Raw genomic sequence first — 12,096 nt, forward strand, 5'->3', positions numbered from 1 at the left:
GCCAATGGTCCCTCCAGTCCAACACTCTGTGTTACACAGTGGTCAAAAACACCAGGTGCCCTCAGGAGGTCCATCAGTGGGGCCAGGACACTAGAAGCCCTCCCACTGTTGCCCCCCCAAGCAACAAGAATATAGAGCATCAGTGCCCCAGACAGAGTATTCCATCTGTACCTTGTGGCGAATGGCCACTAATGGACCTCTGCTCCATATGTTTACCCAATCCCCTCTTGAAGCTGTCTATGCTTGTAGCCGCCATCCTTTCTGGTGTGAATTCCATGTGTTAATTCTTCTTTGGCATCAAAGTCAGTGTTATGGTGGATGTTCATGAATGACAGCACCCACATCAGGAAGGAGGGGATTTGAAACCATGGGGTACCACAGAGAGGATGTTACGGCGAGGCGTGTAACTGGTCCAAGGGCATTCGGCCTGCTTCCATGACAGAGGGGTGATTCGAACCCAGCTCTCCAGACCCTTCGTCTGACACTAAACACCTGGGCTGGTAAGACACTTTTATTGTGGACTCAAGCGTCAAGGCCATCCCGCTGAAAGGCAAAGTCGGCTTTGTAACCTGTGCCCTCCCACTGATTTTAATATAGCCGGGAACAACCCCTGTGATAGACACTAGAGAGTAAGGGTGTGCAAACTTGTGTTAATAGAAAGAGACCGGCTGCTCTCCTGGGGCCACTCAGCAGTTGTAACACCATCTCTCTGGAGGGGATGCTCCCCCTCCCAAGACAGTCAATAAAACATGGGTGGAGCCAGGTAGAGCTTTTGCCCAGCAGGGCTTCTGATTGGCCACTGGTGACTTGATTGGCTGTGCAAGTGTTCCCCCCCCCCTCAAATGTTGCTTTGGTAGCAGCTACCACCACAGCCCGAGAATCTTCACCGTTACCGGACAAATGGTAAGCTGCGGCAGACGTTTTGTGGCTGGGCCCACCACACCATGACACGACCCTAGCCCAAGAACCTTCACAGCGGAACCAATGGTAGGCGTTTTGTGGCTGGGCCCACCACACCATGACAGAATTCCAAAGGTGCCCACGGCTGAAAAGCTTGTGTACCCCCGGAACACGGGTTTGTTTTCACGGCGGCAAGGACAAACGCAAGTCAAAGGAACGACTTCTGTTGGGGTTGTGGGTTGTTTTTTTTTTGGTATTCCTGTTTATTATGTTGTAAAAAGCAAACACCGTCTCATTTGTAATCCTGAAAATAACTTCTTATTTTCAGAACTGGTACAGCTCAAGTATTGTTAAGTCTAAGTCTATTCAGTCATGGGAAAATTTGTCAGAAGCAAATACATTCATCACGGTTTAATTCTCTACGATCAAAGATTTGTGTCGAAGATCAAGCCAAATCAATCACAATTAGGGTCACTAAAAACAGCTGTCGATAGTCCAGTGCTCTGGGGCTATAAAAAGGACGTTGGCCCAACAGGACACATTTATCCACAGGGAGATGGAATGGGCGATTCTAAGTCCACTGTAATAATAGTTGCGTCTGAAGCGTGAAGTTGGCTTCATCGCTTCTAGTTGCTGTGATAAATGCGGATACTTTAAATAGTGCGCGGGGGGGTGTTCTTTGGAGCAAAACGACGTCAGCTTTTGGAAACCAAAAACAGAAAAGCTTAAACAACCATGAGTAGCTGGGACTGAGGAATGGTGCATAAATAAATGTACATTTTAAAAGAATTCTCAACCAAGGAATACTAAAGCTTTACAAAACATAACTCCTGCTTACAGTAAAACAGAACTAAAGCGAACTTTGCAGAATAGGGTGATGTTGAAGTTGCTCCAGCAAGGGGGGGGGAGATACATATTTGGATAAAATGGCTTTATTTGCATATGCAAATACGTATGTATATTCACACACACACACACACTAATCTACTCTGTAACATTACCAGTTGAGGAGAAAAAGCAGGGATTATGGGAAACACAGAACACTGAAATCTTAGCAGACAAGGTGCAGGACGAAATCCTAACTTGGTTGCCGGCTTCACCCCCCTCCCTAGCTGGGCCTGCGGGCTTTACAGGTCCGAGCAGTATTGCCAAGGGCTCATAACCTGCATATGTTCCATTCCCGATTTGGTTAAAAGAAAGTGGACAGAAAGGGTGATGGGGCAAAAAAATAAAAGGTTGGCCCGAATTTTCGCTGGGAAGGACAGATGAGCCTGGGTTCGGGTATGCTAGTTCGACAAGGTACGTCAGTCTAGGGCCTACTCAAGGGCTGAACCTCCGAGCTCTCCTCTGCTTCAGCAGAGCTAGTCTCCTCTTCCTCGTTCTTATCATTCATCAAGGGAACGTGAGCGATGAAGGCGGCTTGTTCTAGCCTGCTTCCCGCAGCAAAGGTTATCGCAGCAGTGATATTTTCAACTTTAGGTTTTAGTCTAGCCCCCTCCTTCCACAGACCAGAGGGTGGCATGCGAAATATTGACAGTGATGTTATGATGGACAAGGAATACCATTGCAGTCTTGGATCTTGTAGGACTTCGATCCAACGCACAAGCTGTGGGCGTAGCGGGTATGACACAGAAGCAAGAAGACTGTCATTTGCCCGAATCTTCCACTGTTTACGGCAGAATACCGCGCAACCACTTTCACCGCAACAGCCTTGACCTTCCATGGCCATCAAGTCACACCACGATCTTTAACTGCACTGTCGCTTGATACAAATTAGTAACAATATCCGGGGGGGGAGGGTTTACATTAGTTTTCCATGATTCAAAAAAAAGGGCACCACAAGGATTGGCTGAGATCTGACATGGTGTTATATATGACTTCGGCAATAACAAGATGTGACGCTGAAAGGAAAAGTTACCGGCAACCGAAGAAAAAGGTATGTGAAAAGGGAAACGCACACAAACACATGCGACTAGAGGGACGAAGGGACTTGAAACAAAACACTGTCTAGATGTGTAACAGGAGGTGATCAAATTATACTCCTCTACATTTTTTTGGTCAAGCAAACCTTTGAACAGATTCCCTGATGCAATGCTTTTCAAAGAAAAGGTAAACCTGGAACACAAACTGCTAGTTTAGGGGGTGGGGTTGGGGGTGGGAAATCACATGATGCCACCAGGTATCGAGAAAAGGGGACGGGGGAAACTGTTAAGTGCTCAACATGCGCAGACAAAACCCACGTCAACATCAGCTCTCGAAATCTAGCAAGACCGCACGGCTGCTCACACGCTGTTCCACAAGCACAAATAGTGCTTCATTCATTCATTCATTCATTCTTTTTTTAAAAGCAAGCAAAACGGGGGGAGTTCTTGACCACGGAGTAGTTTCACTCAACACCAACAAAAAAATAAGTAGTGCACAGAACAAACGACAGTACTTCTTCTCTATCGGTTATATGTGGCAGGAGGTAATATTGCTCACAATATGGGGGCGAGGATCGGAGGGGGATTTTTGTACCCCCCCCCGAGAACGAGATTTGTCCCTGTGTGCGTAAACGAAGAAAAACTCCAGTAACACTGAAACAAAGAGATACTTCTGTAAAATATACATCACTATCCAATAGAAACACACACGCTCTCCATAATCAATTCTCCACAATTAAATAAGATACGTGACTTGATTTCTTGGATCTAGCCGAAGAGGGTTATTATAGTAACCCGTCTAGGTTTTTCTGTACAGTTTGATTTTCCTTGCTGCTGCTGGAGTCTTCTGGAGGGGTGTACTGGACCTGATACTCCTGAAGGATTTTAAACACATCGTGGTGTCCAAAGTGTAAAGCTTCATCCATGGGAGTGTTGTTCCATCTGCAACGAGAGATGTTATCGAAGAAAGAATAATTCCCAGATAAGAGTGTTGGGAGGTACCGGAATCTTTACACACGAAATGCTCTTAAACAAACGTGATCCATTTGTGTTGCACTCATATGCAATCTTTTTATCTAAGGTAGTGTCGGAGGGTAGTCATGTAGAAGTAGAACGGCTAGACTGGAGTCCAGTAGCACCTCAGAGAGCAAGATTTTTGGGGTATCCTATCATAAGAACATAAGAAGAGCCCTGCTGGAGCTGTCCGTGTAGTCCAGCATCCTGTCTCACATGGGCCAACCACTTCCTCTGCTGGACCAGCACCAGGGCAGAGAGCCCAAGGCCCTCCTAAGAACGTAAGAAGACCCCAGCTGGAGCAGACCAGGGGTTCATCTAGTCCAGCATCCTGTCTCACACAGTAGCCAACCAGTTCCTCTGGACAGCCAACAGGCCGAGGCCTTCCTAAGAACGTAAGAAGAACCCTGCTGGATCAGCCCAGGGGTCCATCTAGTCCAGCATCCTGTCTCATACAGTGGCCAACCAGTCCCTCTGGAGGACCAAAACAGGGTGTAGAGGCCAAGGCCTTCCCCTGATGTTGCCTCTTGGCTCTGGGATTCAGAGGTTTAGTGCATCTGAATGTGGTTCCCCTCAGTCACCTTTACTAGTAGCCATTGATAGACTTCTCCACGAATCTGTCTAATCCCCTTTTAGTAAGAACATCAGAAGAGCCCTGCTGGAGCAGACCAGTGGTCCATCTAGTCCAGCATCCCGGCTCACACAGCAGCTAACCAGCTCCTCTGGACGGCCGACAACAGGGCATGGAGGCTGAGGCCTTCTCCTGATGTTGCCTCCTGGTTCTGGGATTCAGAGGATTAGTGCCTCTGAATGTGGAGGTTCCTCTCACCTACCATGGCTAGTGGGCCATTGATAAGACTTCTCTTCCATGAATCTATCTGATCCCCTTTGAAAGCTGTTTATTCCTGTGGCCATCACTGTATCCTCTGGCAGCAGATTCAACATTTTAATCACTCTCTGTGTGTAGAGTAGAATTTCCTTTTGCCCACCCTGAACCTACTGCCCATAAGCTTCATGGGATGCCCTCGAGTTCTAGTCTTTTGGGAGAGGGAGAAAAAGGGCTCTATCGCAGGGCTCTTTTTGTAGCAGGAAATCCTTTGCCTATTAGGCGACATACCCCTAATGTAGCCAGTCCTCCAAGAGCTTACAGTAGCCCCTGTAAGAAGAGCTCTCTAAGCTCTTGGAGGATTGGCTACATGAGGGGTGTGTCACCTAATACGCAAAGGAGGTCCTGCTACAAAAAGAACCCTGGCGACACACCCCTAATGTAGCCAATCCTCCAAGAGCTTAAGAGAGCTCTTCTTACAGGGGTTACCGTAAGCTCTCAGAGGATTGGCTACATTAGAGGTGTGTCGCCTAATATGCAAAGGAGTTCCTACTACAAAAAGAGCCCAGGTCCCCAATCATCTTCATCGCTCTCCTCTGCACCCGCTCCATTCCATCCACATACTTTTTGAAGAGACAGCCCTTTAAACACTTCAAGAGAGCCATCCTGTCCCCCCTCAACCTCCTCTTCTCCAGACCGAACATTCCCAAGTCCCTCGGCCTTTCCTCCTAGGGCTTCTTGCAGGGCTCTTCTTGTAGCAGGAACTCCGTTGCATATTAGGCGACACACCCGTAATGTAGCCAGTCCTCCAAAAGCTTACAGGAGCCCCTGTACGAAGAGCTCTGTAAGCTCTTGGAGAATTGGCTACGTTAGGGGCGTGTCGCCTAATAGGCAAAGGAGTCCCTGCTACAAGAAGAGTCCTGGGCGACACACCCGTAATGTAGCCAGTCCTCCAAGAGCTTACAGTAGCCCCTGTAAGAAGAGCTCTGTAAAGCTCTTGGAGGATTGGCTACATTAGGGGCGTGTCGCCTAATATGCTAAGGAGCTCCTGCTACAAAAAGAGCCCTGGGCGACACACCCGTAATGTACCCAGTCCTCCAAGAGTTTACAGTAGCCCCTGTAAGAAGAGCTCTGTAAGCTCTTGGAGGATTGGCTACATGAGGGGTGTGTCGCCTAATAGGCAAAGGAGTCCCTGCTACAAGAAGAGCCCTGGCTCTATGAGATACAAGTAGGAATGGAGGTTCCTGTCTGACAGGCAAGAGCTTTGACTCGCGAAAGCTCATACCCTGAAAATCTTGTTGGTCTCGCGGTGCTACTGTGGACTCCAGTCTAGCCGTCTTTTATCTAAGGGGGGAGAGAGAACAGCTCTGGATGAACTTGCGACTGACCCACGGTCGCACCAGCAGCTGCAAGTGGAGGAGTGGGGGAATCAAACCCGGTTCTCCCGTATTCGAGTCCGCGCTCCTAACCACGACACCGAGGGGCACACAACCAACACCTCCGCATCATGACACCCAAAGAAGGGCTGACAAACGGCCCCTGCTCCACTTTTAGTTATTTGTTTTATATCCCGCGGCCCCCCCCCCCGCCGCACGTGGGCTCAGGGTGGCTCACAACATTTAATAAAAACAATACAGTATTACGTAAGACATCCGTCACAACCCTCAGAAAGGCACGGGAGCTTCGCATACTTGCTCTCTCCTCCCTAAAAGATAGCCCCCCCCCCAAAGCCTTTTAAAGCCGCTCGGTAGAGGCCTGTGACCCCGCTGGCCCTCCTGACCAATGCTCCCTCTAAGCTGAGTGAGTGTGAGCCAGCTCGTAGTTTTTTAGCCTCCGGCTCACGCCTTTTTGTCTCCACTCAGGAAGGAGGGCTCCAGAGCAGACTGATTTAGGCAGCAGCCAAATTGCTCGCCTACAACTTTAACGCCAGCAGCTCACAAAGTAGAATTCTTGCTCATGGGACTCCACAGCTTAGAGGGAACGTTGCTCCTGACCTACAACTGCCGTGCCCCGCCTGCCCTAGCGGTGATTCCTAATCTAGCCCTAAGTTAGCCTTCCAAATGCCGAGCTGCCTTTTGTGCAACATGGGGTTTGTGTGACACAAAGAAGCAAGCTGTGCTGGCAGCTACAACCTCTAAGCTTTTTGGAGGGAGCCCCAAAACAGGGAGGGGCACGGGGGGTGGGAGACTGCCCAAACCAAGAGACTGCTCCACGGTCCCCTGCAACGCCCCTCTGAGCTGTGGAATCTTGTGAGCAAAAATTCTACTTTGTGTGCTACTGGCATTAAAGTTGTGAGCCAGCGATTTGCCTGCTGCCTAAATCAGTTTGCTCTGGAACCGTCCTTCCCAAGCGAAGGCTAAAATGTCTGAGCCGGAGGCTAAAAAACTGTGAGCTGGCTCACACTAACTCAGCTTAGAGGGAACACTGGTCCCCTGGGGACTTTCGGGAACTGTCGGTTTGTACAACGCTTGGAAGATCTGGGCCAGTGCACTGGCTCTTGTCACAGAGTTGCTGTATTTATTTTTCTGTAAGCATATGCATCATTCTGTTTTGTAGGCACAACGGGGGCAAAGTAACAAGCCCCAGGTTGCTGGCACACACCCCACCCCAATACGTTAACAATTATATGTCTGTTTTGGAAAAGAAAACTCAGAGGCACGTTTTTGTGACCTGACTGTCTTTTCAGCCGTTTTTCGCAAGCCTCCTAGTGGGCACGTTCTAAACTGTCAGCAGTCATCTCCTGAATAGTGAGCGGACAAGGTCATAGCGTGCGATATCAGCAGAAGGAATTACGAGGTTCAGGCAGATTAACGGAAACATTTAGGGAGGGGGCGGAAAGGCCGCACAGTCACATTTGACGGCACGCTTTCTGGGCAAGAAGGCCAAGAGGTTCGAAGGAGACCCGCTCCGCACTATTTGCTGTAAATATTGGAGTAATGTCACAGACTTGTTTGACTCTAGTAGAACATTTTGTGTGCATTAAAGGCAATAAACCTGGGGGAGAAACACAAATGATGTTAATGATTATGGGACCATGAAGAACATGGGCGGGTGCAGTTCACGGAAGTCCTCGGAGTGGGACATTCCACCTTGCCAGGTTCCCAGGGTCTCACGAACCACCTGATCCTAAATTAGGTGTGCACGAGCTCACTGGAATGAATTAATTTAGCCATGCCAAAGTCAGTACCGGATCCCGCTGCATTTGTTACCTTTCTACGAGCACGCAGGCGGATAAGATCTTAACATACCAGAAAGTGTAAGATACCCAGGTTTAATAACATCTTCTTGACTTTGCGTTTTTCTCAAGGAACATAACAGACATTCTGTTCTCTAAATATTGGGAACCTAGAATTTCTGGAGTGTGTGTGTGTGAGTGGGGGGGGGTTGTCCTTGACAGAAGAATGAACAGATGGCTAGCTTAAAAATGGGCAACGCTTTGTGCTAAACTTCAAAGAGACAGGGTTCTCGTCAGTTTCCCTTCCAACGTTCCAGCTTTTCAGTGTGAGAATTCCATGGAGGCCCATGTAACGGGGAGTCCCTTGTCCCCTGGACTTTTTGGTACACTCACCTGTCTTTGGGGAAAGGATTCACTTTGCAGGCTTCCAGCAGAAATTTAACTACCTCTACGTGACCTACAATACAAAAGGGACATTTTAATACGCTTGCTCCGTTATTATGCATGCTAAAAGCAATCGCAATTCCAGTCATTATTCACAGCCACAACCTTCTGCGGCAGCTACGTGTAACGCTGTCCGGGAGTCGTAGTCTCTCTGCTCCATATCCATGCCTGACAACGCAAATCTAAATGGGAGAGATGGAAAAACAGAGGAGGTCACTCCTGTCATAGGTCAATCACTTCTGATTCAATATGCCAAAGCAAATACAAGTGATGCATAAGAACATAAGAAGAGCCCTGCTGGGTCAGACCAGTGAGAGTCCATCTAGTCCAGCATCCTGTCTCACACAGTGGCCAACCAATTCCTCTGGAGAGCCAACAACAGGGCAGAGAGGCAGAGGCCTTCCCAAGAACATAAGAAGAACCCTGCTGGGTCAGACCAGTGAGAGTCCATCTAGTCCAGCATCCTGTCTCACACAGTGGCCAACCAATTCCTCTGGAGAGCCAACAACAGGGCAGAGAGGCAGAGGCCTTCCCAAGAACATAAGAAGAACCCTGCTGGGTCAGACCAGTGAGAGTCCATCTAGTCCAGCATCCTGTCTCACACAGTGGCCAACCAATTCCTCTGGAGAGCCAACAACAGGGCAGAGAGGCAGAGGCCTTCCCAAGAACATAAGAAGAACCCTGCTGGGTCAGACCAGTGAGAGTCCATCTAGTCCAGCATCCTGTCTCACACAGTGGCCAACCAATTCCTCTGGAGAGCCAACAACAGGGCAGAGAGGCAGAGGCCTTCCCAAGAACATAAGAAGAACCCTGCTGGGTCAGACCAGTGAGAGTCCATCTAGTCCAGCATCCTGTCTCACACAGTGGCCAACCAATTCCTCTGGAGAGCCAACAACAGGGCAGAGAGGCAGAGGCCTTCCCAAGAACATAAGAAGAACCCTGCTGGGTCAGACCAGTGAGAGTCCATCTAGTCCAGCATCCTGTCTCCCACAGGGGCCAGCCAGTTCCTCTGGAGGGCCAACAACACGGCTTAGAGACTGAGGCCTTTCTAAGCACATAGGAAGAGCCCTGCTGGATCAGACCAGTGGTCCATCTAGTCCAGCATCCCGTCTCACACAGGGGCCAGCCAGTTCCTCTGGAGGGCCGACAACAGGGCAGAGAGGATGAGGCCTGCCCACCAATGTTGCCTCCTGGCTCTGGGATTCAGAGGCTTAGTGCCCCTGAATGTGGAGGTTCCCCTCGGTCACCATGGCTAGTAGCCATTGATAGACTTATCCTCTATGAATCCATCTATCAAATCCCTTTTGAAAACTGTTTCTTCCTGTGGCCATCACTAGGCCATCACTAGGGCTGCATACTCTCTCCAACATCTCACTCAGGTATCAGCACACGCACACCTTAAGTTATTTGCATGGCACTGAATAAATATCAGTTTTACCTCCGCAGTGCAGACACATCACCCGTGTAGGCAGCAAACAAGAGGTTTATGACAGATTTCACCTGCAAATAGAAAAAAGGATAGACTTATCCTCCATGAATCCATCTGTCAAATCCCTTTTGCAAACTGTTTCTTCCTGTGGCCATCACTAGGCCATCACTAGGGCTGCATACTCTCTCCAACATCTCACTCAGGTATCAGCACACGCACACCTTAAGTTATTTGCATGGCACTGAATAAATATCAGTTTTACCTCCGCAGTGCAGACACATCACCCGTGTAGGCAGCAAACAAGAGGTTTATGACAGATTTCACCTGCAAATAGAAAAAAGGAAAAAAATTGAAAAGGGGTTAGCGTTCTCGGGAAGCCTGAAAAACACCACAAATAAGGCGAGATGCGCTTGAAACTCTGGTGGCGGCCATGCTGAATACGACTGCCGCTACAGACCGTTCAAACTGGACAACTTCCGGGCAATTAGAAGAAGAGATTGGATTTATACCCCACCTTTCACTTGGGAGTCTCAGAGTGGCTTACACCCTTCCCCTCCCCACCACAGACACCCTGTGAGGTAGGCGGGGCTGAGAGAGCTCTCCTGAAAACTGCCCGTGAGAGAACAGCTCTGAGAGAACTTGTGACTGACCCAAGGTCACACCAGCAGGTGCAAGTGGAGGAGTGGGAAATCCGACTTGTTTCTCCCAGATGAGAATCCGTGCTCTTAACCACTACGCCAAACTGGCTCTCAGGGAGAGATGGGGTAGCCACTTATTCCATGGAGAACACCAGGTGATCACACAATGGTGGGACCACCACCTGCGGCCCCTCTCTCCCTCCCCGGGTTTTCAGTGAGCGCACTGGGCTGTCGCTTCAAGACACTTGCACCTTCCATGAAGCCTGTGCTACAACCCTCCTGGAAGGAAGCCCAAGCACCTCAAAACGAATCCATGCCTGTCTGTTGTGGGGAGGGGAGTTTGTAAACCGCTCTGAGACTCCGAGTGAAGGGCGGGGTATAAATCCAATCTCCTCTTCTCCTCTCCTAAGCACAGCTTCTGCCCAAAATGTTGCAGAGTTACTATTAAGAGTTATGCATGATGTAACTCCCTGACATTTTGTGGTTGGCTCCACCTCCTGCCGCAGCCATTTGGGGGTGGCGCCCTCCATCGTGTGTAAGAATTCCGAAGGTGGCCACGGGTTCGAAAAGACTGGGGGCCCTTGTTTTAGACTGATAAGTACCTCAAGGCAGGAAATCTGTTTTCTTGTGCTCTACATGAGGCCAGGAGTATGAATGACACGATTATCATTTAATCATAACAAGAAGAATTAATTAAGTGAAATTGCTGCCACTCAGAGGATTTTCTCCACCCGGGATTCCAAACTGGAACACTCCTCCCCCCCCCAAAAAAAAACTGCACACAATATTTTACTGTTTTGTCCTCTTCCTAGTTTTCCCTTGTCCTCAATACATGCTTTCTCAAAACTGTTTTATTCCAACTTTTTGGGAAAAGAACATTTTTCCCCCTCCGGATTGCACACGATATTGTCCTCTTTCCAGTTTTCCCATGTCCCTTTCTCGAAACTGGTTTATTCCAATCTTTTGGGAAAGAATACTGCTCACAACGCATTATCACGCCGTGCGGAAGGAATGGTGCACATTTTACTGCCCCACGCGACTGTCGCACTATCAGCCCCTCGCATTACAGAACCCATGACAGCTTAGCTGAGTTAGTTCAACTGCATTGCTTTCTTTTTTGGAACTGCGGGAGTTGTGCTGTTGTGTGTGTTTTTTCTCCCTGTAGTCTTTCCCAACCCTTTTTGAATCATAATAAACTTTTTTAAAAAAATAAAGCCATGTTTGGCTCTGCTTAGTACAACCTATTTCTCTGAATCTCTTCCCTACCTAACATAGTTGGTTATAAGCTATTTTCTATGGTCTCTACCCTGTCACTTCATTATTGCTCTAGTACTGCATTAGAAAGATACCTTCTCAGTGGGTAAGTCTAGATGGCCTCAGGTGCCCCTGAGCAGTGGCAGATGGTTACCGGAATGCTTTCCAGGGAACCTTTGATCTAAGGGAGTTTCCCGACAAGAAAAGATACTGTTCCTGCCTTCCTTCCACAACAAACAAAGTATTTCTTCCTTGGATGAAAAAAACCTGGCAAAAATATCCTTACAAATACCTAAAGCAGTGAAGGCAATCAAGAAGAAGAAGAAGAGTCGGTTTTTATACCCCACTTTTATCTACCTTAGGGAGTCTCAAAGCAGCTTACAACCGCCTTTTCCTTCTTCTCCCCACAACAGGCACCTGAGAGAGTTTGGAGAGAACTGGCCCAAGGTCACCCAGCAGGCGTCAAGTGTGGAAGTGGAGAATCAAATCCCCTG

At 48.6% G+C, this 12,096-nt stretch overlaps 1 protein-coding gene across 1 annotated transcript in view; it reads right to left on the reverse strand.

The window, feature by feature from the left end:
• Positions 1–3,047: 3,047 nt before the first annotated feature.
• GLS (glutaminase) overlaps positions 3,048–12,096 on the reverse strand; it is a gene marked incomplete at its 5' end in the record, with an annotated part of 79,647 nt that continues 70,598 nt past the window's right edge. The window contains 4 exons of the mRNA XM_015408819.1: positions 3,048–3,764; positions 8,231–8,294; positions 8,387–8,463; positions 9,973–10,034. Coding sequence (XP_015264305.1) covers positions 3,608–3,764; positions 8,231–8,294; positions 8,387–8,463; positions 9,973–10,034 — 360 coding nt within the window. The remainder of the gene's footprint in view (positions 3,765–8,230; positions 8,295–8,386; positions 8,464–9,972; positions 10,035–12,096) is intronic.

The sequence above is a fragment of the Gekko japonicus genome, unplaced genomic scaffold, assembly GCF_001447785.1.
Source record: "Gekko japonicus isolate JY-2015 unplaced genomic scaffold, Gekko_japonicus_V1.1 scaffold3592, whole genome shotgun sequence".
Lineage (NCBI taxonomy): Eukaryota > Metazoa > Chordata > Lepidosauria > Squamata > Gekkonidae > Gekko > Gekko japonicus.